The sequence below is a fragment of the Bombina bombina genome, chromosome 5 (genome assembly GCF_027579735.1).
Source record: "Bombina bombina isolate aBomBom1 chromosome 5, aBomBom1.pri, whole genome shotgun sequence".
NCBI classification, from domain to species: Eukaryota; Metazoa; Chordata; class Amphibia; order Anura; family Bombinatoridae; genus Bombina; species Bombina bombina.
Window position 1 is genome coordinate 891623991 of NC_069503.1, and position 24580 is coordinate 891648570.

At 38.6% G+C, this 24580-nt stretch overlaps 1 protein-coding gene across 2 annotated transcripts in view; it reads right to left on the reverse strand.

Annotated features, from left to right (window-relative positions):
- Positions 1–24580, reverse strand: part of ATP6V1H (ATPase H+ transporting V1 subunit H) — a 364453-nt gene that overhangs the window by 188906 nt on the left and 150967 nt on the right. For both annotated transcript variants that reach the window (XM_053715039.1, XM_053715040.1), the window contains exon 10: positions 2057–2235. In XM_053715039.1, coding sequence (XP_053571014.1) covers positions 2057–2235 — 179 coding nt within the window. The remainder of the gene's footprint in view (positions 1–2056; positions 2236–24580) is intronic.

A 24580-nucleotide genomic window follows, 5' to 3' on the forward strand; every position in this document is an offset into this window, starting at 1 on the left:
GGATCATGCAGGAAATATAAGAGTAGCTGACTGGAAATTTTTGATGCGTAGCAAAGAGCGCCAAAAACGGCCTCTCCCTCACACACAGCAGTGAAGAGAAACGAAACTGTCACAATTAAAAGCAAACAACTGCCAAGTGGAAAATAATGCCCAAATATTTATTCACTCAGTACCTCAGAAATGTAAACGATTCTACATTCCAGCAAAAACGTTTAACATGATAAATACTTATTAAAAGGATTAGTGACTTTTAACAGAGTAGTTCCGGTGAAATACCATCCCCAGAATACTGAAGTGTATACATACATGTCATTATAACGGTATGGCAGGATTTTCTCATCAATTCCATTCAGAAAATAAAAACTGCTACATACCTCAATGCAGATTCATCTGCCCGCTGTCCCCTGATCTGAAGCTTTTACCTCCCTCAGATGGCCGAGAACAGCAATATGATCTTAACTACTCCGGTTAAAATCATAGTAAAAAACTCTGGTAGATTCTTCCTCAAACTCTGCCAGAGAAGTAATAACACGCTCCGGTGCTATTGTAAAATAACAAACTTTTGATTGAAGTCATAAAAACTAAGTATAATCACCATAGTCCTCTCACACATCCTATCTAGTCGTTGGGTGCAAGAGAATGACTGGGACTGACGTAGAGGGGAGGAGCTATATGCAGCTCTGCTGGGTGAATCCTCTTGCATTTCCTGTTGGGGAGGAGTTATATCCCAGAAGTAATGATGACCCGTGGACTGATCACACATAACAGAAGAAAAGTAATTCTCAGATTCAGATACTAATTCTTCAGATTCGTCTTCTGAAGGGAACGTTTTTTCAGATGATTAAGAGTCGGTATCTGACCAGGATACTGGATCCTCTCCCATGATGTTTAAAATTGAGTATCTAATGTCTCTTTTAAGAGTGGTGTAAAATTCTTAAGGGGCATAGGAATTTAAGCCTGCTGAAGGTAAATCTTTTAAGCAAAATGATTTAATTTTCAAATCAGTTAAAGCGTGAGAGGTTTTTCCTGCACCTGAGGCGATCACCGAGATTATCAACAAGAAGTGGTCTAAACTAGGTATTCCTTTTAGTCCAGTATCTATATTTAAAATGATGTTTCCTCTTCCTTCCTAGTGTAGATCTTTAGGAGATAATCCCCAAAGTAGATGGGGTCATTTCTACTCTTGCCAAGCAGACAACTATTCCCCTAGAGGACAGTACATCTTTTAAAGACCCGATGGACAGTAAATTAGAGTTTTAACTCAGGAAGACTTTTCTTCAGTAGGCTATGTGTACAAGCCATGTGTTACTATTGTTTGTGTGGCAGCTGCCTCTACACTTTGGTTTGACCAGCTATCTGATCAGAAATCTAATTCAGTTGAACATTTTCACTGCCGTCTCAAGCTTGTTCGTTCAGCTAACGCATTTGTCTGTGACGCTATTGTTGACATATATATATATATATATATATATACTGTATATATATATATATATATATATATATATATATATATATATATATATATATATATACACATACACACACACACACACACCCAGACCTCTGTTTACCATCTATACTTGATCAAACTGCAGGAAGTATTGAGTCCAGTGGGTAGCCCATCCAGTGCTAACCACATTACAGCAGAAGATATAGAGTGAGAGTATACCGATGACCCACAAGGGGAAGCTAAGGGACCAGTCCCTGCGACGCCTATGGTGAGGCTGCAACTACGCCCTTCACAAGATGTAACAGTGTCACTGCCCCATATTCCAACTCCCTCTCTGACCCTCAAAGGCAGTTCTAGGAGGTAAAACATTAGCCTGAGTTACCAGTGAGGTAGGAGGGATGAAGTGCTCTTGAAGGTTTGAGAATCTTTACCTCCTCCTAGTGGTGGGAATAATCATCCCATGCATACTAAACTGTGGACTCTCACCACCTTATGAAAGAAATCCAAATGTTTAAAATTAGGCACTTAATTTAGCCTTATTTTGTATTTTTCATTTTCCAAGTGTTTATCTTTTTACAAAAATAAAACTATGAAATAATATCATACCTCAAATCTTGAACACTTTCTCCCAATTTTTCCAATAAAAATTTGATATCTTCCACAATGTCCTCATCATCATATTTCTGCTGTTCCAAATTCTCAAGTTGTTTGAGCACTTTGCACTGGATCATAGCAAGAGCATATTCCTGGTGAGTTTCTCTTTCACTTGATTTCTCTAATAGGTTCTGCAATATGATTGAATATAGATTATATCCAACAATATCAAAATAGAAAGTGGAGACATAATGTTGTGAGGTCAAGTAGTGATGCTAGAGGACCATAACTAATTAAAAAAAAAAATAAGTATATGGCCAACAAATACAGTTAATTATAAACTGAAGGAAACTATCGTTTTTAATAAAACAATTCACAGTTGTAACTTATTATTTCACTCATCAAACCTAGTGTGTGTGTGTGTATTTCCTTTCAGATTACAGTAATGTACTATCTTTCTGAGGGTACCATGAATACAAAAGTATTACAAGTGATATAAAACTACCTTTAGGTTGCATGTTTAAGCTGTATAATGACATGCAAAAATGTAATAAATGACATAAGATAATGTTGTTTACACTTGATTCCATCCCCTCTCAAAATAGTTTACAGATCAATGACTATTTATGTCTAAGTACAGATTGCTTACAGTATATTCTATTATTAATATATAATTCAATATAAAATACGTGGGGTGCAAGAAAATAATACATCTCAAGTTCATTATTATGATCCACATAAATGGCCCTGCACAATTAATAATGTTTTGTCAGGTATTTCAAGCTGTTGGTTAAAATGTTAATGCACACATTATGCATTACACACCCTATACTTTTATAGAATAGAGCAAATCGGTAGTAACACTAAACGTGCTTGTGTTACAAGTCATCAGATCATTTTTACTCGTGCTCAATCTGTTCTTATTTACTGGTTTTGATAACCAGGTTTTAACCGTTATAGCCTGCTATTTGTGCACTTAAATAGACCATAGAAATAAGTGAGAAAATTCCACTAACTGAACAGCATGTATGCTCTTCATGGGCTTCCTTAATTTTAGTGTAGTCCCTCAAAGAAATGTATTATGCACCCACGCTATTACATGACTACTGTTGCACCCACCATACTAGTGAAATAATTATTAACCATCCACTTGTAAAAGCAGCACAAAAATGCAAGCGGTATTGAAGTTAACACTCCATAACGCTGGCATTTTGTTCTCCACTTGTAATTTAGGTAAGCAATAAAAAAAGCAACGATCAGTACTGCAAAAATCAGATTCTTTAACAAATAAGACCAGGCATTTTCAGATTTAGAATGCTTCTTACAATGATTCCTAGAATGGAATGATGCTTCAACCAGATATATGTCACTGCTATGGCTCTCACAAAGAAAACAGTTATGTACCAGCTACATAGATTCTCCTCTATCATAATACTCTTTCTGGCTTAACAATTCCTCATTAAACACTCGCTGCTTTAAGAGCATCTAAAGGGGGTATTTTAAAGTTATTAAATTTCTTTCATAAGGAGGTGGGAGTCCACAATTGGGAATTAATCACCCGGCCGCCAAGAGGAGGCAAAGACAGCCTACATCAAAAGTTTTAATCCCTCCTACTTCTCTGACCATCCCAGTAATTCTTTACCTTGTCTAAGAGATAGGCGAAGATAGAGATGCTCAGGATTTTATTTAAGAAAAGCAGGGATTTTAATCAAATTTTGCCTCATAAGGTAAAACTTGGAAGAAAGGAATATAGAAGAGTACTGGCTGAGCAATGTAAATCTCCTTGCGGGAGTAGTAGCCACAAGCCTGCTATGGATGTCGCTGGGGTAGTTCCTTTAGCCTCCACCTGTTTGGCTATGAAGATGTAATCCTTCAGTATATCTTCTACTGTTAGTTACAGTACAGGATGGGCTCACTACTGTTTCTTCAGGACTAGCATCTGGGTGAGTGCAGATGAGGTGACATTTGCTGGGTAAGTACCTACATGTCTCATACAGCCCCACAGGCTTGAAAGGGTATAGGTACTATATAGCCAGTTCATAGCAGACTGGCCCACAAGGAGACAGTCCTACATATAGCCTGGGCTGGTTATCATAGCAGATGATAATAATACTGTATAATGTTTGTGCACAGACATATTCCCCATTTGTTCAAGCTGTGTTGCCTCATGGACATATTTTCTGCTGTATATCACAGATATGGGGCTTATACATAGATAGAAGGAGCTGTACATATATGATGTCTTCTACCTGAACAAATAAATCCTAACTTGCACTGGTTACTTGGTTCCGGCCTCCTTTCTTTCTTTCTTCAAGCTTATACATATTTATTGCATGACAGACTTTGAAATTCTCTTTGCTTAAACGCTATGTGTTTCTGAGGTACCGGCCCCTTTTAGAGCCTTGTTAATCACAGCATCCACAATTCTTAACGCTCCTTACTTTGACAGGCAGCAGCAGGAGCGTTAACAGGGCACCAGGGCTCCGGTTTAACAATGGGAAGGGAGAAATCACACTGTAGGCACTAGATGCCAGGGGGGGGTGAATTGGGCATTAATACATTTTCACACCTTATGTCAATTTTGGCAAACTCTCCTCCTCCCATTCACTACGGCAGCCTTAGTGCAATAATGGAGGCCTGTCTATGTAACATCTGAGAGGTACCGGAGGTGTAAGACCTTATAACATATGCAAAGGGGGGTCTGGGAGATGTCTTTAGGTCATCACTTTAAATGTATGGCAAAATTGTGTATCAATTACTTGCATGTGCTACCCTTAAAGCTCTCCTCAAATTTACTTCCTGAGTTTTTGGATACTATGCACCTCTAAGGGAACATATTTTTATCCTCTTGTGAGAACCTTGCATTATACGGTTACCAAACTGATTCAAACAACTGATGAGTCCTCCACTATCAGAGAGGGAATGGTTTGTTGAGGTTTGTTTTTGTCAATAATAAGTGGAGTTTTTTTTCCATGTCCCAATATTGGTCACAGTAATGATTTCAATGCATGAGACAAACCTGGAGTTCTGTCTACTGTTATCTAATTTTCCAGGTTGATTCCTGCTACAAATTCTGGCGCAGAACTCTGGGTGACCATTCCTATGGTGAATGGAGCTCTCTCTACCTTGTCTAGATGATCTAAGCTTCTTTTGGAATACTGCACTCTTTTCAGAGAGTTTATGGATAGGATACTGGAGTTTCCTACATTTGGCCTTCCTACAGAAGGGTGTTATTTTATCCAACTGTGGGTAAAATGCTCCAAAGACACAGAAAGCCCCGGATAAATCCTGGGCATGGGCATAACACATTATTACTGCAAATAAGGTAGGATCTTGTTCCACCTTGGATCCCCCATCCTAATAGTCACGGGGCAAATGGGAGCCCCTATTTCTTTGCCCTAAGTTAAAGATCTAGAGCAAGGGGTAAATCTGTATCTGATTCCGCTTTTTCACGAATCCAGGAATCTGTAATTGTTTCTCTTAAAAACCAGATTTCTCTAAATTTACTTGGTAATTTGTTCCAGTCTGGAATAGGTTAGAGGAAACAAGTTTTGTGAAGGCATGTTCTCAGGGGCCGATTTAAGAAGCAGTATATGCTGCTGTTTCTGCACAAGCCTTTAGGTTCGGCAGAAACTTACGTTAATGAGCAGCGGTCTTAAGATTACTGCTCCTTAACTCGTCTGCCACCTCTGAGGCAGCGGACAGCAATCATCCCGATCGGGATGATTGACACCCACTGCTAGCGGCCGATTGGACGTGAACGAGTAGGGGGCGGCATTGCACAAGCATTTCACACAAAATGCTTGTGCAATGATAAATGCCGACAGTGTATGCTGTTGTCACTTATCGATGTGGGGCGGTCATGATCCGCTACAGCGGATCATGTCCACTCACACATTAATAAATCATCCCATCAGTCTTTTCAACGCAAGATCTAGAGGATATGGGAATCAATATCTCTGGTATCAGAGCGCACAAGAGAATTTTATGTCTCCTTATTTACAGTTCCAAGAAGCAGGGAACATTCAGTTCTATTTTAATGTATTACCCTTAACCAAGTTCTGGAGGGTTTCTTTCTTTCAATATGAAAACTATCCTTTTTTTAATTATTCAGTTTGTGATATTTTGACTTGTAGGAGGTTTAGCTGCACATTCTTATCCACAAAGACCTTAACTGGTTCTTTACTTTTCGCATTCCTGAAGAGATATTATCAATTGTAGCTCTTTACTTTGGTTTTGCTTGAGTTCCCAGGATTTTTTCTAAAGTTTTGAACAACCAACTGTCTGTGGTTAGAGTTCAAGCTATAGCTGTGTCTTTTTACTTGAATGATATTGGTTCAACCTTCCTCTTGACATTAACTGCTCATACAAAAAAAAAAACTATGCAGTTTATTTTTGCAGTCATGGCTGCAGTGAGGTCGCCGACTCAACTTCCAGGAGCTTTCATTTCTGGGAGGCTCATAGACTCTTTCCGGATGTAACTGTTTTGACCGATCAGTACAAGCTCAAACATCTATTTCCTTGTTGCAATTTGAAGTCCGTATCCCAGGTGTCTAACTCTAGGCTTGGAGACAGTGGGTCTGCTAGCATTAGACTCCATCCCGTTTGCACGGTTTCTTTTGTGTCTACTTTAACTGTGCTTTCTAAAGCAATTGAATAGAGCCCACAACTTGTCTCTGTTGTTCCATCTGGATTTTTCAGTCAGGACATCTATTTCTGGTAGATATTCTCCCTTCTAAGTTCCTTGGGAATAGTCTTTCTTTGTCCGTCCTAGGAAAGAATTACCACAGATGCCAGTCTTCAGAGCTGGAGTTCCTGAAGGTCTCAGGGAGTTTGGTGACCAATATATTTTTGGAGCAATCTTCAGAGCTCTTTAGATATAGCTCATCCCAGGAATGTTTCTCTCCTTTGAGTTCAGTTTGACAACATTTAGGTGGTAGACCACATCAACATTCATGGCGATATTCGCAGTGCTTTAGCGATGGAAGAGGTTTCTTCCATCCTAAATGGAGCTCAAGCTCATTAATGTACCATCTCAGGAATACACATTCCTGGGGTCACAAAATGTGAATCAGATTATCTGAGCCTATGGTCTCTACACTCAGGGGGGTATGGTCTTTCGAGCAAGAGATTGGGGCCTTCCCGGGGATTGATTTGGTAGCATTTTTCAACTGGTTTATATTTTTTTCTCCAAATGTCATTTGTCTTAGGGTAAGAGCCGAGATTGAAGATAATGTGGGATTTCAGATGTTTAGTTCTCCTACCTGGTGCTTACCGCATAACCTGGAGCTGTGATATCAAGTTCCTTTTCTCTTACCAAATTTTTCAATGTCTCATTTTGTTTGCTTGGTTTGAGCATTTAGTTTTTTACTAAAGAGATTTCTGTTTCTGTTGTGGAATCCTTGATTCAAGCTTGCAAGTCAGTCACTAGGTACATTTTCTACGAGTTGTGGAAGGTGAATCTTTTTCAGTTTACTACAGGAAGCTTTATTGTCTACCAGACATTAAGCCTTTGTTCAGCCCTGGGATAGAATCAGACTAGGTCTCAAGCAGATTTCTTCTCCGAGAAATTTGAACTTGGTTCTCAGGTTTGGCAATCTCTTTCTTTTTAACCTATGATTACACTGGAACTACAGTTGCTGTTAGGCAAGATTTATTTCTAACAGCCATTTCATCAGCTAAGCCAGTCTCTGATAGATATAGCAATGTTTTCCTGTGATACTCAATGTCCGGTTTCTTACCAAAGGTGTTTTTTTGGGGGGGGGAAATATGATCCAGGAAATTGTGGTTACCTCTTCATGTCTTCATCCATATTTTTAAAATAATGTTTGTTGCACAATCTGGATAAGATCAGGACACTAAAATTCTATTTGCAGGTTACTAAGGCTTTTGTCAGTCTTCAAGCTGGTTTGTATTGTTATCTGGTAAATGTTAGGTTCAGAAGGCTACTTTTGTTTCTTTAGCTTCATGATTAAAGAGTTTGATCATCAGGGTTTACTTGGAGGTGGATCATTCGCCGCTTTTACATATTACAGCTCACTCAACTCACTCTGTGCCTACTTGCTCTCTTCTCTCTCTCTCTCTCTCTCTCTCTCTCTCTCTCTCTCTCTCTCTCTCTCTCTCTCTCTCTCTCTCTCTCTCTCTCTCTCTCTCTCTATATATATATATATATATATATATATATATATATATATATATATATATATATATATAATCTACAACATGGTCCTCTTTGCATATTTTCACAAAATTGTATCAATTTGATGTGTTTGTCATGGCAGAGGCAGCCTTTGAAAGGAAGGTTCTTCAAGCTGTTGTGTCTGGTAAATAGGTGCCTGCCTTCCCTTACTTCCCATCCATTTTCTTTTCAAGACTCTACAGCTTGGGTATTAGCTCCCAACAGTAAGGAATTGTGGACTCTCACCACCTAAAGAAAGAAAACAATTTATTCTAACCTGATAAATTCCTTTCTTTCTTGGGGGTCTGAGTCCACAAACCCACCCATTTTTTCTAGTTAGCAGAAGTTCTAGTTTGAACCTCTTTACCCTACTGTCCTTCTAAATCCTTCCTCCTATTCTTGGCTATACGTAATACTGGGGGTCAGGGGTGTAGGAGGGATATTAAACTTTTGTTGTAGAGTGTCTGTCTCCTCCTGCTGGCCAGTTGATGAATTCCCAACCGTAAGGAATCGTAGACTCTTACCACCAAGATAGAATTTATCAGGTAAGAATAAATGGGAGTTTTTTTACAAAATAATGTTCATGTAAGAGTCTTTCTAATTTACTTCCATTATCAAACTGTCTTTTATATGCACACTTTCTTAGGCACCAGCTCTTACTCAGCATGTGCACAAGTTCATAGTGTATACTGCTGTTACATGATAAAGGGGACTGGAAAACTGCAAATTTAGAAAAATGTGTCAGAAAAAAAATACAATTCATTTAAAATTATTATTATTACATTTTCTTGTTGAAATAATGAAATAATACTGTATTTAATGGTCCTTTAACGCCCTATTATGTCAAACTGTTGCAAGCTATGTTGTAAATTTAGATTGTATTCTTTTTGAAAGGGCCTCATAAAAAAAGTATGGGAAGCACAGTATGACCAACTGCACTTTAAATTATGTGCAAGAAGAAATGTAAAGTATACCATGATTTCAATTTTTTTTTTTTATTATATTAACCACTTAAATGCGCATGACAAGGCATCCTCGTCGTGCATATCTCTCTTGCAGTGCGGATAATGAACGCAAATCCCCCTTCTGATCCAGATCCTGGGGCCCCCCACATTTGCAGATAGAGAAAGGAGACTGCAGCTCCTTTCCCCTAGCTGTTTCTTTCCTGTAGACCTTTTGATATTACCACCAGCACCCGTTGTAATGTCACAGAGGCAAGAGCTAACTGATAAAGCTGGCAGTGAGCTACAGCTAGCCAAAGTGCTGGAGAAGTGGGTTTCAAAAGCCGTATCTCGGCCCCCAGGCCACTTACAAGGAAAAGTCATTTGAAAGAAGGGAGTGACATGTCCCTGCAAGCAGCAGGCAATTGCCATAAAACCATGACTACCTGCCGCAGTATTGAAGATCCTGTTTAATCTGAGGGGGAGCTCTAACAAAACCAATATCTCCCCCAATGTTTGGGCTTGAGGGGTAAGTGATCCCTCATTAGAAAGAGGGGAGTTTGCCCCTGTAAAATGCAGATAATCACCATAAAAATGGTGAATACCTGCAGCAGCGTTTAAAATGCTGTTTCAACAGAGAGGGCTCTAACTGAGCCCTTATCTCACCTCCTGTTTGTGCTAGAGGGCCAAGTGACCCATCATTTGAAAGTGCATACCCCCCTCTCAAATGCGTAGGGGTCACTTGCCCCCCGAGGATGCAGGTAATCGCAATAAAAATAAAAAAAAAGGTGGTCATTTGCGTAACTAGAAACAAACAGCTAGATTACGAGTTTTGCGTTATTAGTGAAAAAGCATTGTTATGCTACATAACGCTGCTTTTTCCCTAACGCCGCTATTACAAGTCTTGCAGGTATAGGTGTACCGCACACCTTTTTGGCCATCACGCAACGTCAGTACCGCACTTTTAAAAAAGTCCTTTTTCAATGGGACTCCCATAGCGCCGGTATTACGAGTTTGCCTGGAAGGCCAAGTAGTGAGCGATACACCCTACACTGACAAGATCCGTACCGCCATCTAAAGTCAGTTCTTATGAGTTTTACATTACAAAGCTGCACCATAAAACTCATAACTAAAGTGTTAAAAAGTACACTAACACCCATAAACTACCTATTAACCCCTAAATCGAGGCCCTCCCGCATCGCAAATACTAAAACAAAATTATTAACCCCTAATCTGCCGCTCCGGACATCACCGCCACTAAAAAAATTATTAACCCCTATTCCAATGGTCCCCGACATCGTCGCCACTATTATAAACCTATTAACCCCTAAACCGCAACCCTCCAGCATCGCAAACACTATTTAAAGATTAACCCCTAATCTGCCGTAGGCCCACACCGCCGCTATAATAAAACTATTAACCACTAAACCGCAAGCCCCCACAAAGAAATATACTAAAATAAATGATTAACCCCTAAACCTCTGACCTCCCACATTACTAAATCTAGATAAATATATTAACCTCTAATCCTAAACCCTAACGTAACCCTAAGCCTAACACCCCCTAAATTAAATATAATGAAAATAAATCGAAATAAAACCTTACAATTATTAACTAAATAATTTCTATTTAAAACTAAATACAAACTTACCAGTGAAAAAAAAACTAAGCTAGCTACAATATAACTAATAGTTATATTGTAGCTATCTTAGGTTTTATTTTTATTTCACAGGTAAGTTTGTATCTATTTTAACTAAATAGACTAGTTAGTAAATAGTTATTAACTATTTACTAGCTACCAAGTTAAAATAAATACAAAGATACCTGTAAAATAAAACCTAAGCTACCTTACACTAAAAACTAACTAATTATTAAAATACAAATTTTCTAACTTACAAAAAAAAATTCCAAAAAATAAAATGAAATTATCAAAAATAAAAACGAATTACTCCTAATCTAATAGCCCTATCAAAATAAAAAAAAACTAGCCTACACTAAACTGCCAATGGCCCTTAAAATGGCCTTTTGCGGAGCATTGCCCCAAAGAAATCAGCTCTTTTACCTGTAATAAAAAATACAAACACCCCCCAACAGTAAAACCCACCACCCACCCAATCAAACCCCCAAATAAAAATCTATCTAAATAAACCTAAGCTAAACATTGCCCTGAAAAGGGCATTTGGATGGGCATTGCCCTTAAAAGGGCATTTAGCTCTTTTACATTGCCCAAAACCCTAACCTAAAAAAAAAAAAAAACACCCAAAAAATCCTTAAAAAAACCTAACACTAACCCCCAACAAACCAATTACAGTTATTGAAATCCGGACATCCATCCTCATCCAGCCGGCGAAGTCCTCATCCAAGCGGCAATAAGTCTTCATTCATGCGGCCTCTTCGATCTTCATCCAGCCGGCATCTTCTATCTTCATCCATCCGGCGCGGAGCGGGTCCATCTTCAAGACATCCGGCGCGGAGCATCCTCTTCATACGGTCGGCGCTGTAAACTGAAAGTTCCCTTTAAGTGATATCATCCAAGATGGTGTCCCTTACATTCCTATTGGCTGAAAGATTTCTATCAGCCAATAGGAATTAAAAGGGAAAAAATCCTATTGGCTGTTGCAATCAGCCAATAGGATTGAGCCTTCATCCTATTGGCTGATTGGATCAGCCAATAGGATCAAAGCTCAATCCTATTGGCTGATTGCAACAGCTAATAGGATTTTTTCTCCTTTAATTCCTATTGGCTGATCTTTTCTATTGGTTGAAATCTTTCAGTCAATAGGAATGTAAGGGACGCCATCTTGGATGATGTCACTTACAGGGAACCTTCAGTTTACAGTGACGACCATAAGAGGATGCTCCGCGCTGGATGTCTTGAAGATGGACCCGCTCCGCGCCGGACGGATGAAGATCGAAGAGGCCGCATGGATGAGGACTTCGCCGGCTAGATGAGAATGGATGTCCGGACTTCGATAACTAAGTGGATCGTCGAGGTTTAGTGTTGGTTTGGTTTTTTTTTTTAAGGGTTTTTTTGGTGGGTTTTATTTTTAGGTTAGGGTTTTTGGCAATGTAAAAGAGCTAAATGCCCATCCAAATGCCCTTTTCAGGGTAATGTTTAGCTTAGGTTTATTTAGATAGTTTTTATTTGGGGGGTTTGGTTGGGTGGGTTGTGGGTTTTACTGTTGGGGGTATTTGTATTTTTTATTACAGGTAAAAGAGCTGATTTATTTGGGGCAATGCCCCGCAAAAGGCTAGGTTTTTTATTTTTTATTTTTTTTTGGGGGGGGGGGGCTTTTTTATTTTGATAGGGCTAATAGATTAGGAGTAATTCATTTTTATTTTTGATAATTTCATTTTTTATTTTTGTAATTTAGTGTTTATTTGTTTTGTAAGTTAGAAAATTGTATTTTAATAATTTAATTTATTTTATTGTAATGTTAGTTTTTAGTGTAAGGCAGGTTAGGTTTTATTTTACAGGTAACTTTGTATTTATTTTAACTAGGTAGCTAGTAAAGAGTTAATAATGAAATAAAAATAAAACCTAAGATAACTACAATATAACTTTTTTTTTACAGGTAAGTATGTATTTAGTTTTAAATAGGAATTATTTAGTTAATAATTGTAAGGTTTAATCAGATTTATTTTAATTATATTTAAGCTAGGGTTAGATTTAGGGTTACGTTAGGGTTAGGTTTAGGGGTTAATCACTTTAGTATAGTGGCGACAACATTGGGGACGGCAGATTAGGGGTTAACTGTAATGTAGGCGGCAGCGATGTTAGGGGCAGAAGATTAGGGCTTAATAACTATGTAGGTGGCGGTATCGGGGTGGCAGATTAGGGGTTAATAACTAATGTTGGTGGCGGCTATATCGGGGCGGCAGATTAGGGGTTAATAACTGTATGTAGGTGGCGGCGATATCGGGGCGGCAGATTAGGGGTTAATTACTGTATGTAGGTGGCGGCGATGTCGGTGGCAGCAGATTAGGGGTGTTTAGACTCGGGGTTTATGTTAGGGTGTTAGGCTTAAACATAATTTTTTATTTCCCCATAGACATCAATGGTGCTGCGTTACAGAGCTTTTGTTTCCGCGATCGCAGGTGTTAGGCTTTTTTTGCCAGCTCTCTCCATTAATGTCTAGGGGAAATCGTGTACGAGCACGTCAAAGCAGCGCTTGATTTCAGTGCGGTATGGAACTCAACACAACCGAATCACCCGCACAAGCCTGCTTTTTTAAAACTTGTAATAGCAGCGCTATAGGGAGGTGAAATAACGCTGAAAATGTTGCGGTTGTTAATTTCCCTATAGCGCTCAAAACTCGTAATCTACCTGAAAGTGATTTCAAGTTGTGGGGGGTTTCTAAATAGCCTCTCTAATCACTAAAAATCTGCTATATGGGTATGAGACCAGTCAAGTGAAAGAGGTGATCACCTACTCCAAGTAGATAGTCATACTGTGTTTGAGGAGGGGGCACTTTCAGAGCCCCCATTCTCTCATATACAAAAAAAGGTGTTTGAGAAACCAGCTTAAAAGAGGTGATCCCCCTCTTCCCAGTATGGGGTCTCAAACTTCTGTCATTAGCAGGTGATTTCCATTTTTATGTCAGTCACCTAATGTATTTACTGTATGGGGAGGGGACAGCGGCCACAAAGGTGCCTCTATTTTTAAAGTGGGTAAACTAATTCTGAATTTTGTGCAATTTTAATTTTTTGTAATATTTGCATAGTTAGATATTGTATACCTATTCATTGTCTGCATAATGGTGAACAGTGAGAAAAACTATTTTTCTCTTTTCTGATTTTCACATCATAACGTATAAAGTCATAATTTTTTATTTTTTTAAAAGGTGAACTAATGCTTAATGTGTGACAATTAAATGTGTGTTTGAAATATTTAGGAAATAATGACTGCTATTTACTATGTGCACCATATCAAATGGGTACCTCGCAGAAATAAAAGTTAAAATATAGGCGTAAATGCAATGAGGGCCAAACAACTAAAAAACACTTGGCACAATGGTGTGAAAATGGCCCAACAGCAAAGGAGGTTTAACATATATTTTGAATGTTGCAGAATGATCACACTGTTTACTTGCAGGCAAGAGACAGCCATTCACTTCCTAACATTAATTCAAATGTAAAATAGGTTTTGTCAATTTTGAGTTAAGGCAGTTTTTTTTAAATCTATTTTAAATATAGCAAGGCATTTCACATAATATTATACAACACTGTGAATACATTTACAGTCAATAAATAACGCTTTGTGTTTTAGTGCTTAGTGCTTCTTTTTCTTTTTAGACAAAATGTTTTATGTTGCATTTGTCATTCACCTGTAAATCAATAGTAAGTACATCTCACAGCTTTAAGTATGTAACCTTTATTTGGATGTAAGGTCTAGAGAATGCACTGCATATTCTCAATGGCTGCTTTGCAAGGTGGTAAGAAATAATATGTCATTATTTGTCAAGATCTCTACTCTTCAGAATCTCAACAGATTTTTCCCCCCAAAGCTTTTTTGCTTCCATGGCAACAAGAAGTTCACATAGTATGCTACACTGACCATTCTATTTATTCTTTTTATATTGCATCTATTTATAAAGTTATAACAAAAGAGAGAAGCACCAAGGAATGAACAAAGACATAATAGCTTGTTCTGTGGTAGTCATCACCATAGGAGCAGAACCTTTTAGCCCAAAAACATAATTTATGCTTACCTGACAAATTAATTTATTTCATGGTGGTAAGAGCCCACGATCCATTAATCATGGGAATTACTTCTCTACCACTAGGAGGAGGCAAAGATTCCCAAACCCCAAGAGCTCTATAAAACCCCTCTCACATACCTTAGTCTAACGTATAGCCAAACAAGTGAGGTAAAAAGGGAATAAGAGCCGTAAAAGGAGCAGGGAAAAAAAGATGTGCTCAAAAAAATCAACCCCAAAAAAAAGAACAAAGGGTGGGGGCTCGAGGACTCTCACCACCACGAAAGAAATTAATTTATCAAGTAAGCATTCTTTCATACAGGTGCTGAGAGTCCACGATACATTACTCATGCAAACTAATACCGAAGCTGTGCTGTGGAGTCCACGAGTAATAACATAAAGGGAGGGATTTAAAAACAGCTAAATCCACAACTCCAAATAAATGTATTTTATATAATGTACTTAAAAAAACAGGCATAACCCTTAAACTGAGACAAATGCCTAAAGAAACTTTTTACCAAAGGCTGCTTCAGAAGAAGCAAAAAACATAATTTATGTAAGAACTTACCTGATAAATTCATTTCTTTCATATTAGCAAGAGTCCATGAGCTAGTGACGTATGGGATATACATTCCTACCAGGAGGGGCAAAGTTTCCCAAACCTCAAAATGCCTATAAATACACCCCTCACCACACCCACAATTCAGTTTAACGAATAGCCAAGAAGTGGGGTGATAAAAAAGTGCGAAAGCATATAAAATAAGGAATTGGAATAATTGTGCTTTATACAAAATCATAACCACCACAAAAAAAGGGCGGGCCTCATGGACTCTTGCTAATATGAAAGAAATGAATTTATCAGGTAAGTTCTTACATAAATTATGTTTTCTTTCATGTAATTAGCAAGAGTCCATGAGCTAGTGACGTATGGGATAATGACTACCCAAGAAGTGGATCTTTCCACACAAGAGTCACTAGAGAGGGAGGGATAAAATAAAGACAGCCAATTCCTGCTGAAAATAATCCACACCCAAAATAAAGTTTAACGAAAAACATAAGCAGAAGATTCAAACTGAAACCGCTGCCTGAAGTACTTTTCTACCAAAAACTGCTTCAGAAGAAGAAAATACATCAAAATGGTAGAATTTAGTAAAAGTATGCAAAGAGGACCAAGTCGCTGCTTTGCAGATCTGGTCAACCGAAGCTTCATTCCTAAACGCCCAGGAAGTAGAAACTGACCTAGTAGAATGAGCTGTAATTCTCTGAGGCGGAGTTTTACCCGACTCAACATAGGCAAGATGAATTAAAGATTTCAACCAAGATGCCAAAGAAATGGCAGAAGCTTTCTGGCCTTTTCTAGAACCGGAAAAGATAACAAATAGACTAGAAGTCTTACGAAAAGATTTCGTAGCTTCAACATAATATTTCAAAGCTCTAACAACATCCAAAGAATGCAACGATTTCTCCTTAGAATTCTTAGGATTAGGACATAATGAAGGAACCACAATTTCTCTACTAATGTTGTTGGAATTCACAACTTTAGGTAAAAATTCAAAAGAAGTTCGCAACACCGCCTTATCCTGATGAAAAATCAGAAAAGGAGACTCACAAGAAAGAGCAGATAATTCAGAAACTCTTCTGGCAGAAGAGATGGCCAAAAGGAACAAAACTTTCCAAGAAAGTAATTTAATGTCCAATGAATGCATAGGTTCAAACGGAGGAGCTTGAAGAGCTCCCAGAACCAAATTCAAACTCCAAGGAGGAGAAATTGAATTAATGACAGGTTTTATACGAACCAAAGCTTGCAAAAAACAATGAATATCAGGAAGAATAGCAATCTTTCTGTGAAAAAGAACAGAAAGAGCAGAGATTTGTCCTTTCAAAGAACTTGCGGACAAACCTTTATCTAAACCATCCTGAAGGAACTGTAAAATTCTCGGTATTCTAAAAGAATGCCAGGAAAAATGATGAGAAAGACACCAAGAAATATAAGTCTTCCAGACTCTATAATATATCTCTCGAGATACAGATTTACGAGCCTGTAACATAGTATTAATCACAGAGTCAGAGAAACCTCTTTGACCAAGAATCAAGCGTTCAATCTCCATACCTTTAAATTTAAGGATTTCAGATCCTGATGGAAAAAAGGACCTTGTGACAGAAGGTCTGGTCTTAACGGAAGAGTCCACGGTTGGCAAGAGGCCATCCGGACAAGATCCGCATACCAAGACCTGTGAGGCCATGCCGGAGCTACCAGCAGAACAAACGAGCATTCCTTCAGAATCTTGGAGATTACTCTTGGAAGAAGAACTAGAGGCGGAAAGATATAGGCAGGATGATACTTCCAAGGAAGTGATAATGCATCCACTGCCTCCGCCTGAGGATCCCGGGATCTGGACAGATACCTGGGAAGTTTCTTGTTTAGATGGGACGCCATCAGATCTATTTCTGGAAGTTCCCACATTTGAACAATCTGAAGAAATACCTCTGGGTGAAGAGACCATTCGCCCGGATGCAACGTTTGGCGACTGAGATAATCCGCTTCCCAATTGTCTACACCTGGGATATGAACCGCAGAGATTAGACAGGAGCTGGATTCCGCCCAAACCAAAATTCGAGATACTTCTTTCATAGCCAGAGGACTGTGAGTCCCTCCTTGATGATTGATGTATGCCACAGTTGTGACATTGTCTGTCTGAAAACAAATGAACGATTCTCTCTTCAGAAGAGGCCAAAACTGAAGAGCTCTGAAAATTGCACGGAGTTCCAAAATATTGATCGGTAATCTCACCTCCTGAGATTCCCAAACTCCTTGTGCCGTCAGAGATCCCCACACAGCTCCCCAACCTGTGAGACTTGCATCTGTTGAAATTACAGTCCAGGTCGGAAGCACAAAAGAAGCCCCCTGAATTAAACGATGGTGATCTGTCCACCATGTTAGAGAGTGTCGAACAATCGGTTTTAAAGATATTAATTGAGATATCTTCGTGTAATCCTTGCACCATTGCTTCAGCATACAGAGCTGAAGAGGTCGCATGTGAAAACGAGCAAAGGGGATCGCGTCCGATGCAGCAGTCATAAGACCTAGAATTTCCATGCATAAGGCTACCGAAGGGAATGATTGAGACTGAAGGTTTCGACAAGCTGTAATCAACTTTAGACGTCTCTTGTCTGTTAAAGACAGAGTCATGGACACTGAATCCATCTGGAAACCCAGAAAGGTTACCCTTGTCTGAGGAATCAAAGAACTTTTTGGTAAATTGATCCTCCAACCATGATCTTGAAGAAACAACACAAGTCGATTCGTATGAGATTCTGCTAAACGTAAAGACTGAGCAAGTACCAAGATATCGTCCAAAAAAGGAAATACCACAATACCCTGTTCTCTGATTACAGACAGCAGGGCACCGAGAACCTTTGTAAAAATTCTTGGAGCTGTAGCTAGGCCAAACGGCAGAGCCACAAACTGGTAATGCTTGTCCAGAAACGAGAATCTCAGAAACTGATAATGATCTGGATGAATCGGAATATGCAGATATGCATCCTGTAAATCTATTGTGGACATATAATTCCCTTGCTGAACAAAAGGTAAGATAGTCCTTACAGTTACCATCTTGAACGTTGGTATCCTTACATAACGATTCAATATTTTTAGATCCAGAACTGGTCTGAAAGAATTCTCCTTCTTTGGTACAATGAAGAGATTTGAATAAAACCCCATCCCCTGTTCCAGAACTGGAACTGGCATAATTACTCCAGTCAACTCTAGATCTGAAACACATTTCAGAAATGCTTGAGCTTTTACTGGATTTACTGGGACACGGGAAAGAAAAAATCTCTTTGCAGGAGGTCTCAACTTGAAACCAATTCTGTACCCTTCTGAAACAATGCTCTGAATCCAAAGATTGTGAACAGAATTGATCCAAATTTCCTTGAAAAAACGTAACCTGCCCCCTACCAGCTGAGCTGGAATGAGGGCCGCACCTTCATGTGGACTTAGAAGCAGGCTTTGCCTTTCTAGCTGGCTTGGATTTATTCCAAACTGGAGATGGTCTCCAAACTGAAACTGCTCCTGAGGATGAAGGATCAGGCTTTTGTTCTTTGTTGAAACGAAAGGAACGAAAACGATTATTAGCCCTGTTTTTACCTTTAGATTTTTTATCCTGTGGTAAAAAAGTTCCTTTCCCACCAGTAACAGTTGAAATAATGGAATCCAACTGAGAACCAAATAATTTGTTACCCTGGAAAGATATGGAAAGTAAAGTTGATTTAGAAGCCATATCAGCATTCCAAGTTTTAAGCCATAAAGCTCTTCTAGCTAAAATAGCTAGAGACATAAACCTGACATCAACTCTGATAATATCAAAAATGGCATCACAGATAAAATTATTAGCATGTTGAAGAAGAATAATAATATCATGAGAATCACGATGTGTTACTTGTTGCGCTAAAGTTTCCAACCAAAAAGTTGAAGCTGCAGCAACATCAGCCAAAGATATAGCAGGTCTAAGAAGATTACCTGAACACAGATAAGCTTTTCTTAGAAAGGACTCAATTTTCCTATCTAGAGGATCCTTAAACGAAGTACCATCTGACGTAGGAATAGTAGTACGTTTAGCAAGGGTAGAAATAGCCCCATCAACTTTAGGGATCTTGTCCCAAAATTCTAGTCTGTCAGACGGCACAGGATATAATTGCTTAAAACGTTTAGAAGGAGTAAATGAATTACCCAAATTATCCCATTCTTTGGAAATTACTGCAGAAATAGCATCAGGGACAGGAAAAACTTCTGGAATAACTACAGGAGATTTAAAAACCTTATTTAAACGTTTAGATTTAGTATCAAGAGGACCAGAATCCTCTATTTCTAAAGCAATTAGGACTTCTTTAAGTAAAGAACGAATAAATTCCATTTTAAATAAATATGAAGATTTATCAGCATCAACCTCTGAGACAGAATCCTCTGAACCAGAGGAATCATCAGAATCAGAATGATGATGTTCAGTTAAAAATTCATCTGTAGGGAGAGAAGTTTTAAAAGATTTTTTACGTTTACTAGAAGGAGAAATAACAGACATAGCCTTCTTTATGGATTCAGAAACAAAATCTCTTATATTATCAGGAACATTCTGCACCTTAGATGTTGAAGGAACTGCAACAGGCAATGGTACTTTACTAAAGGAAATATTATCTGCTTTAACAAGTTTGTCATGACAATCAATACAAACAACAGCTGGAGAAATAGCTACCAAAAGTTTACAGCAGATACACTTAGCTTTGGTAGATTCAGTACTTGACAGCGATTTTCCTGTAGTATCTTCTGACTCAGATGCAACGTGAGACATCTTGCAATATGTAAGAGAAAAAACAACATATATATATAAAGCAAAATTGATCAAATTCCTTAAATGACAGTTTCAGGAATGGGAAAAAAATGCCAAAGAACAAGCTTCTAGCAACCAGAAGCAATAAAAAATGAGACTTAAATAATGTGGAGACAAAAGTGACGCCCATATTTTTTCGCGCCAAATAAGACGCCCACATTATTTGGCGCCTAAATGCTTTTTGGCGCCAAAAATGACGCCACATCCGGAACGCCGACATTTTTGGCGCAAAATAACGTCAAAAAATGACGCAACTTCCGGCGACACGTATGACGCCGGAAACGGAAATAGAATTTTTGCGCCAAAAAAGTCCGCGCCAAGAATGACGCAATAAAATGAAGCATTTTCAGCCCCCGCGAGCCTAACAGCCCACAGGGAAAAAGTCAAATTTTAAGGTAAGAAAAATGTTAAAATGCATTATCCCAAATATGAAACTGACTGTCTGAAAATAAGGAAAGTTGAACATTCTGAGTCAAGGCAAATAAATGTTTGAATACATATATTTAGAACTTTATAAACAAAGTGCCCAACCATAGCTAGGAGTGTCACAGAAAATAAGACTTACTTACCCCAGGACACTCATCTACATATAGTAGATAGCCAAACCAGTACTGAAACGAGAATCAGCAGAGGTAATGGTATATATAAGAGTATATCGTCGATCTGAAAAGGGAGGTAAGAGATGAATCTCTACGACCGATAACAGAGAACCTATGAAATAGACCCCTTAGAAGGAGATCACTGCATTCAAATAGGCAATACTCCTCACATCCCTCTGACATTCACTGCACGCTGAGAGGAAAACCGGGCTCCAACTTGCTGCGGAGCGCATATCAACGTAGAATCTAGCACAAACTTACTTCACCACCTCCATCGGAGGCAAAGTTTGTAAAACTGAATTGTGGGTGTGGTGAGGGGTGTATTTATAGGCATTTTGAGGTTTGGGAAACTTTGCCCCTCCTGGTAGGAATGTATATCCCATACGTCACTAGCTCATGGACTCTTGCTAATTACATGAAAGAAACATAAAAATTGTAGAATTTAGTGAAAGTATGCACAGAAGACCAAGTAACTGTTTTGCAGATTTGATCAACTGAAACCACATTCATAAAAGAAGTGGCAACTGACCTAGTAGAATGAACAGTAATCTGCTGTGGTGGAGGCTGACCTATATCCAAATAAGCTCTCTGAATGAAAAGTTTTAAACAAGAGGAAAAATAAATAACAGAAGCTTTCTAACCTTTCCTATGTCCAGAAAAAAAGAACAAAGAAACACAAAGTTTGTCTGAAATCCTTAGTAGCATCAACATAATATTTGAATGCCCGAATAACATCCAGAGAATGTAAAGAACTTAAGAAGAACTCTTTAGGATTAGAACACAAAGAATGAACAACAAGCTCTCTACCAATTTTGTCTGACAAAACAACCTTGGGCAAAAAAAATAAAGGATGTCTGAAAAACAGCCTTATTTTGATGAAACTCTTCTAGCCGAGGGTATAGCCAGAAATAACAACACTTTAATGTCCAACTTGTGCATAGGTTAAGAAGAATACTAGGAAAAAAATCATTTACACACCAATAATTAATGGGACACTGAACCCACATTTTTTCTTTTGAGGTTCAGATAGAGCATGCAATTGTAAGCAACTTTCTAATTTACTCCTATTATCAAATTGTCTTCATTCTCTTGGTATCTTTATTTGAAAAGCAAGAATGTACGTTTAGATGCCGGCCCATTTTTGGTGAACAACCTGGGTTGTTCTTGCCGATTGGTGGATTAATTTAACCGACCAATAAACAAGTGCTACCCAGGGTTCTGATCTAAAAAATAGCTTAGATGCATTCTTTTTCAAATAAAGATAGCAAGAGATTCTATCTGAATCACAAAAGAAAAAAATTGGGTTCAGTGTCCCTTTAAGGTTTTCCAAACCTTGAGATAAATCTTCCTAAAGACAGGCTTAAGAGCCTGAATCAGAGATCTAATAACCAGGTCTGACAACCCCCTATGTCTTAGAACTAAGCGTTCAACTTCCATGCCATCAAGTTTAAAGACTTGAGATCCGGATGGAAGAAAGGACCTTGAGACAGAAGGTCTGACCGCAGAGGAAGAGACCAAGGAGTGTAACAGGACATTTGTAACCCGATCTGCAAAACAATCCAGCAAGGCACACTGGGGCAATCAGGATTACAAATTACTTCTCCAACCTTATCTAAGAAATTACTCTGGAAAGAAGAACAGAGGAGGATACAGATAAGCAGGCTGAAAAGACAAAAGGAACTACTAGAGCAACCACTACCTCTGCCTAAGGATCCCTGGACCTCGCAGAGAAACTGAGAAGTTTGTGGTTTAAATGAAAGGTCATCAGATCTATTCCTGGGAGACCCCAAAGATCCACAATCTGATTGAATACATCCTGATGAAGAGAACACTCTCCTGGATGTAAAAATTGACGACTGACAAAATCTACCACCCCTGTTAGGCCCTGGAATGGAAATTGCAGAGACTAGACCACAAAGGTCAGGCTTAAAGGGCTCTGAATACTGCACAGAGTTCCAGAACATAGGTGGCCACCTTGCGTCCCGAGGATGTGTTGTCAGAGATCCCCAAACAGCTCCTCAACTTGAAAGACTTGTATCTGTAGATATCAAAGTCCAAGTAGGATGAGCAAAAGAAGCCCTCAAAATAACAGATTGATGATCCAACCACCAAGTTAGAGACTGACTTGTACTGGGATCACAAAAAAATATCCTATAGACAGCCGAGTATAATCCCTGCACCATTGATGCAACATACAAATCTGAAGAGGCCTCATGTGAACATTAGCAAATGAAATTGCATCTGAAGCTGTAATCATGAGACCTAGTACTTCCATACACAGAGCCACTGAAGGAAATGAAAGTGACTGAAGGTGTAGACAAGCTGACACCAGTCCAAATCATCTCTACCCTGTAAGAGAAAGACTCAGACACTGAGTCCACTTGGAAACTCAGGAAAGTAACCCTTGTCTGAGGAACCAAAGAGCTCTTCGGAAAATTGATCCACCAACCAAGCTTTTGAGAAACAACAAAGGTTGGTAAAGGAAAGGATGGAGCTTGAACCAAGATATCGTCCAGGTAAGAAAGTGCTACTATTTCCTGATCTCTGTTTACAAGCAAAATGGCACTTGGAACATTGGGGGTAAAAAGGATCTATAGCTAGACCAAATGGAAGGGCAACAAACTGAAAATGCTTGCCCAGAAAAACAAACCACAGAAATTGGTAACTTTCTCTCAGAATTGGAACATGAAGGAAAGTGTCCTTTAAATCTATTGTGGACATAAAATGACCTAGCTGAATAGAAGGCAGAATAGTCCTGATAGTTTCCATTCTGTAAAATGTAAACCTTAAAAACTTATTCAAAACCAGAACTGGCTGAAAATGCCTTCCTTATTTGGAACAATGAAGAGATTTGAATAAAATCCCATCCCCTGTTCCTGAAACAATCACTCCCATACTATCCAGATCTGAGACAGATTAAAGAAAAGCTTGAGCTTTTATAGGCTTCCTTGGAACATTGGACAGAAAAAAAACCTTCCTCCGGGAGGGCCTGTTCAGAATCCAATTCGATATCCTCAAGAAACAATATTTTGAACCCAAGAATCTAGGAGAAACTGAAACCAAGCCTCCTGAAAGAGGCTTAAACTGCCCCCTACCAGAACCTCTGGATCCGGGGCCGCACCCTCATGCAGTCTTAGAATAGGCAACAGATTTCTTACCCTGCTTAGACCTGTTCTAGTTAGCATTAGATCTCCAGAATGAACCTGGCTTTGAAGCAGAGGAGTCAGTTTTCTATTCTTAATACTGACGAAAGGAACAAAACAGATTAGAAGCTTTAGATTTTCCTATAGACTTCCAGTCTTGAGGGAAAAAAAGCTCCTTTAACTAAAGTGATAGTAGAAATTATATTATCTAAATCAGATCCAAATAACTTATTTCCCTGAAAGGAGAGAGAAAATAATCAAGATTTAGACACCATATCAGCAAACCAGGATATAAGCCATAAGGCCCTTCCTGCAAATATTGCTTAACACATGCTTTTGACATTAATCTTCATAATATCAAACACTGCATCACAAATAAAGGAATTGGTATAAAAACTTTTAAAATAAAATGCCCATAAAGTATCTAAATGTCTATATGTTAAAATAAAATATACTTACCCATAGACTATCAAATAGGTAGCAAAAAGCCAAACCAGTACTGAAACATATCAGCAGAGTTTATGGAATAGGAGCATTATGTAAATCTATAAAAGGGAGGCAGAGGACACGTCACTGCGACCGATTACAGAGG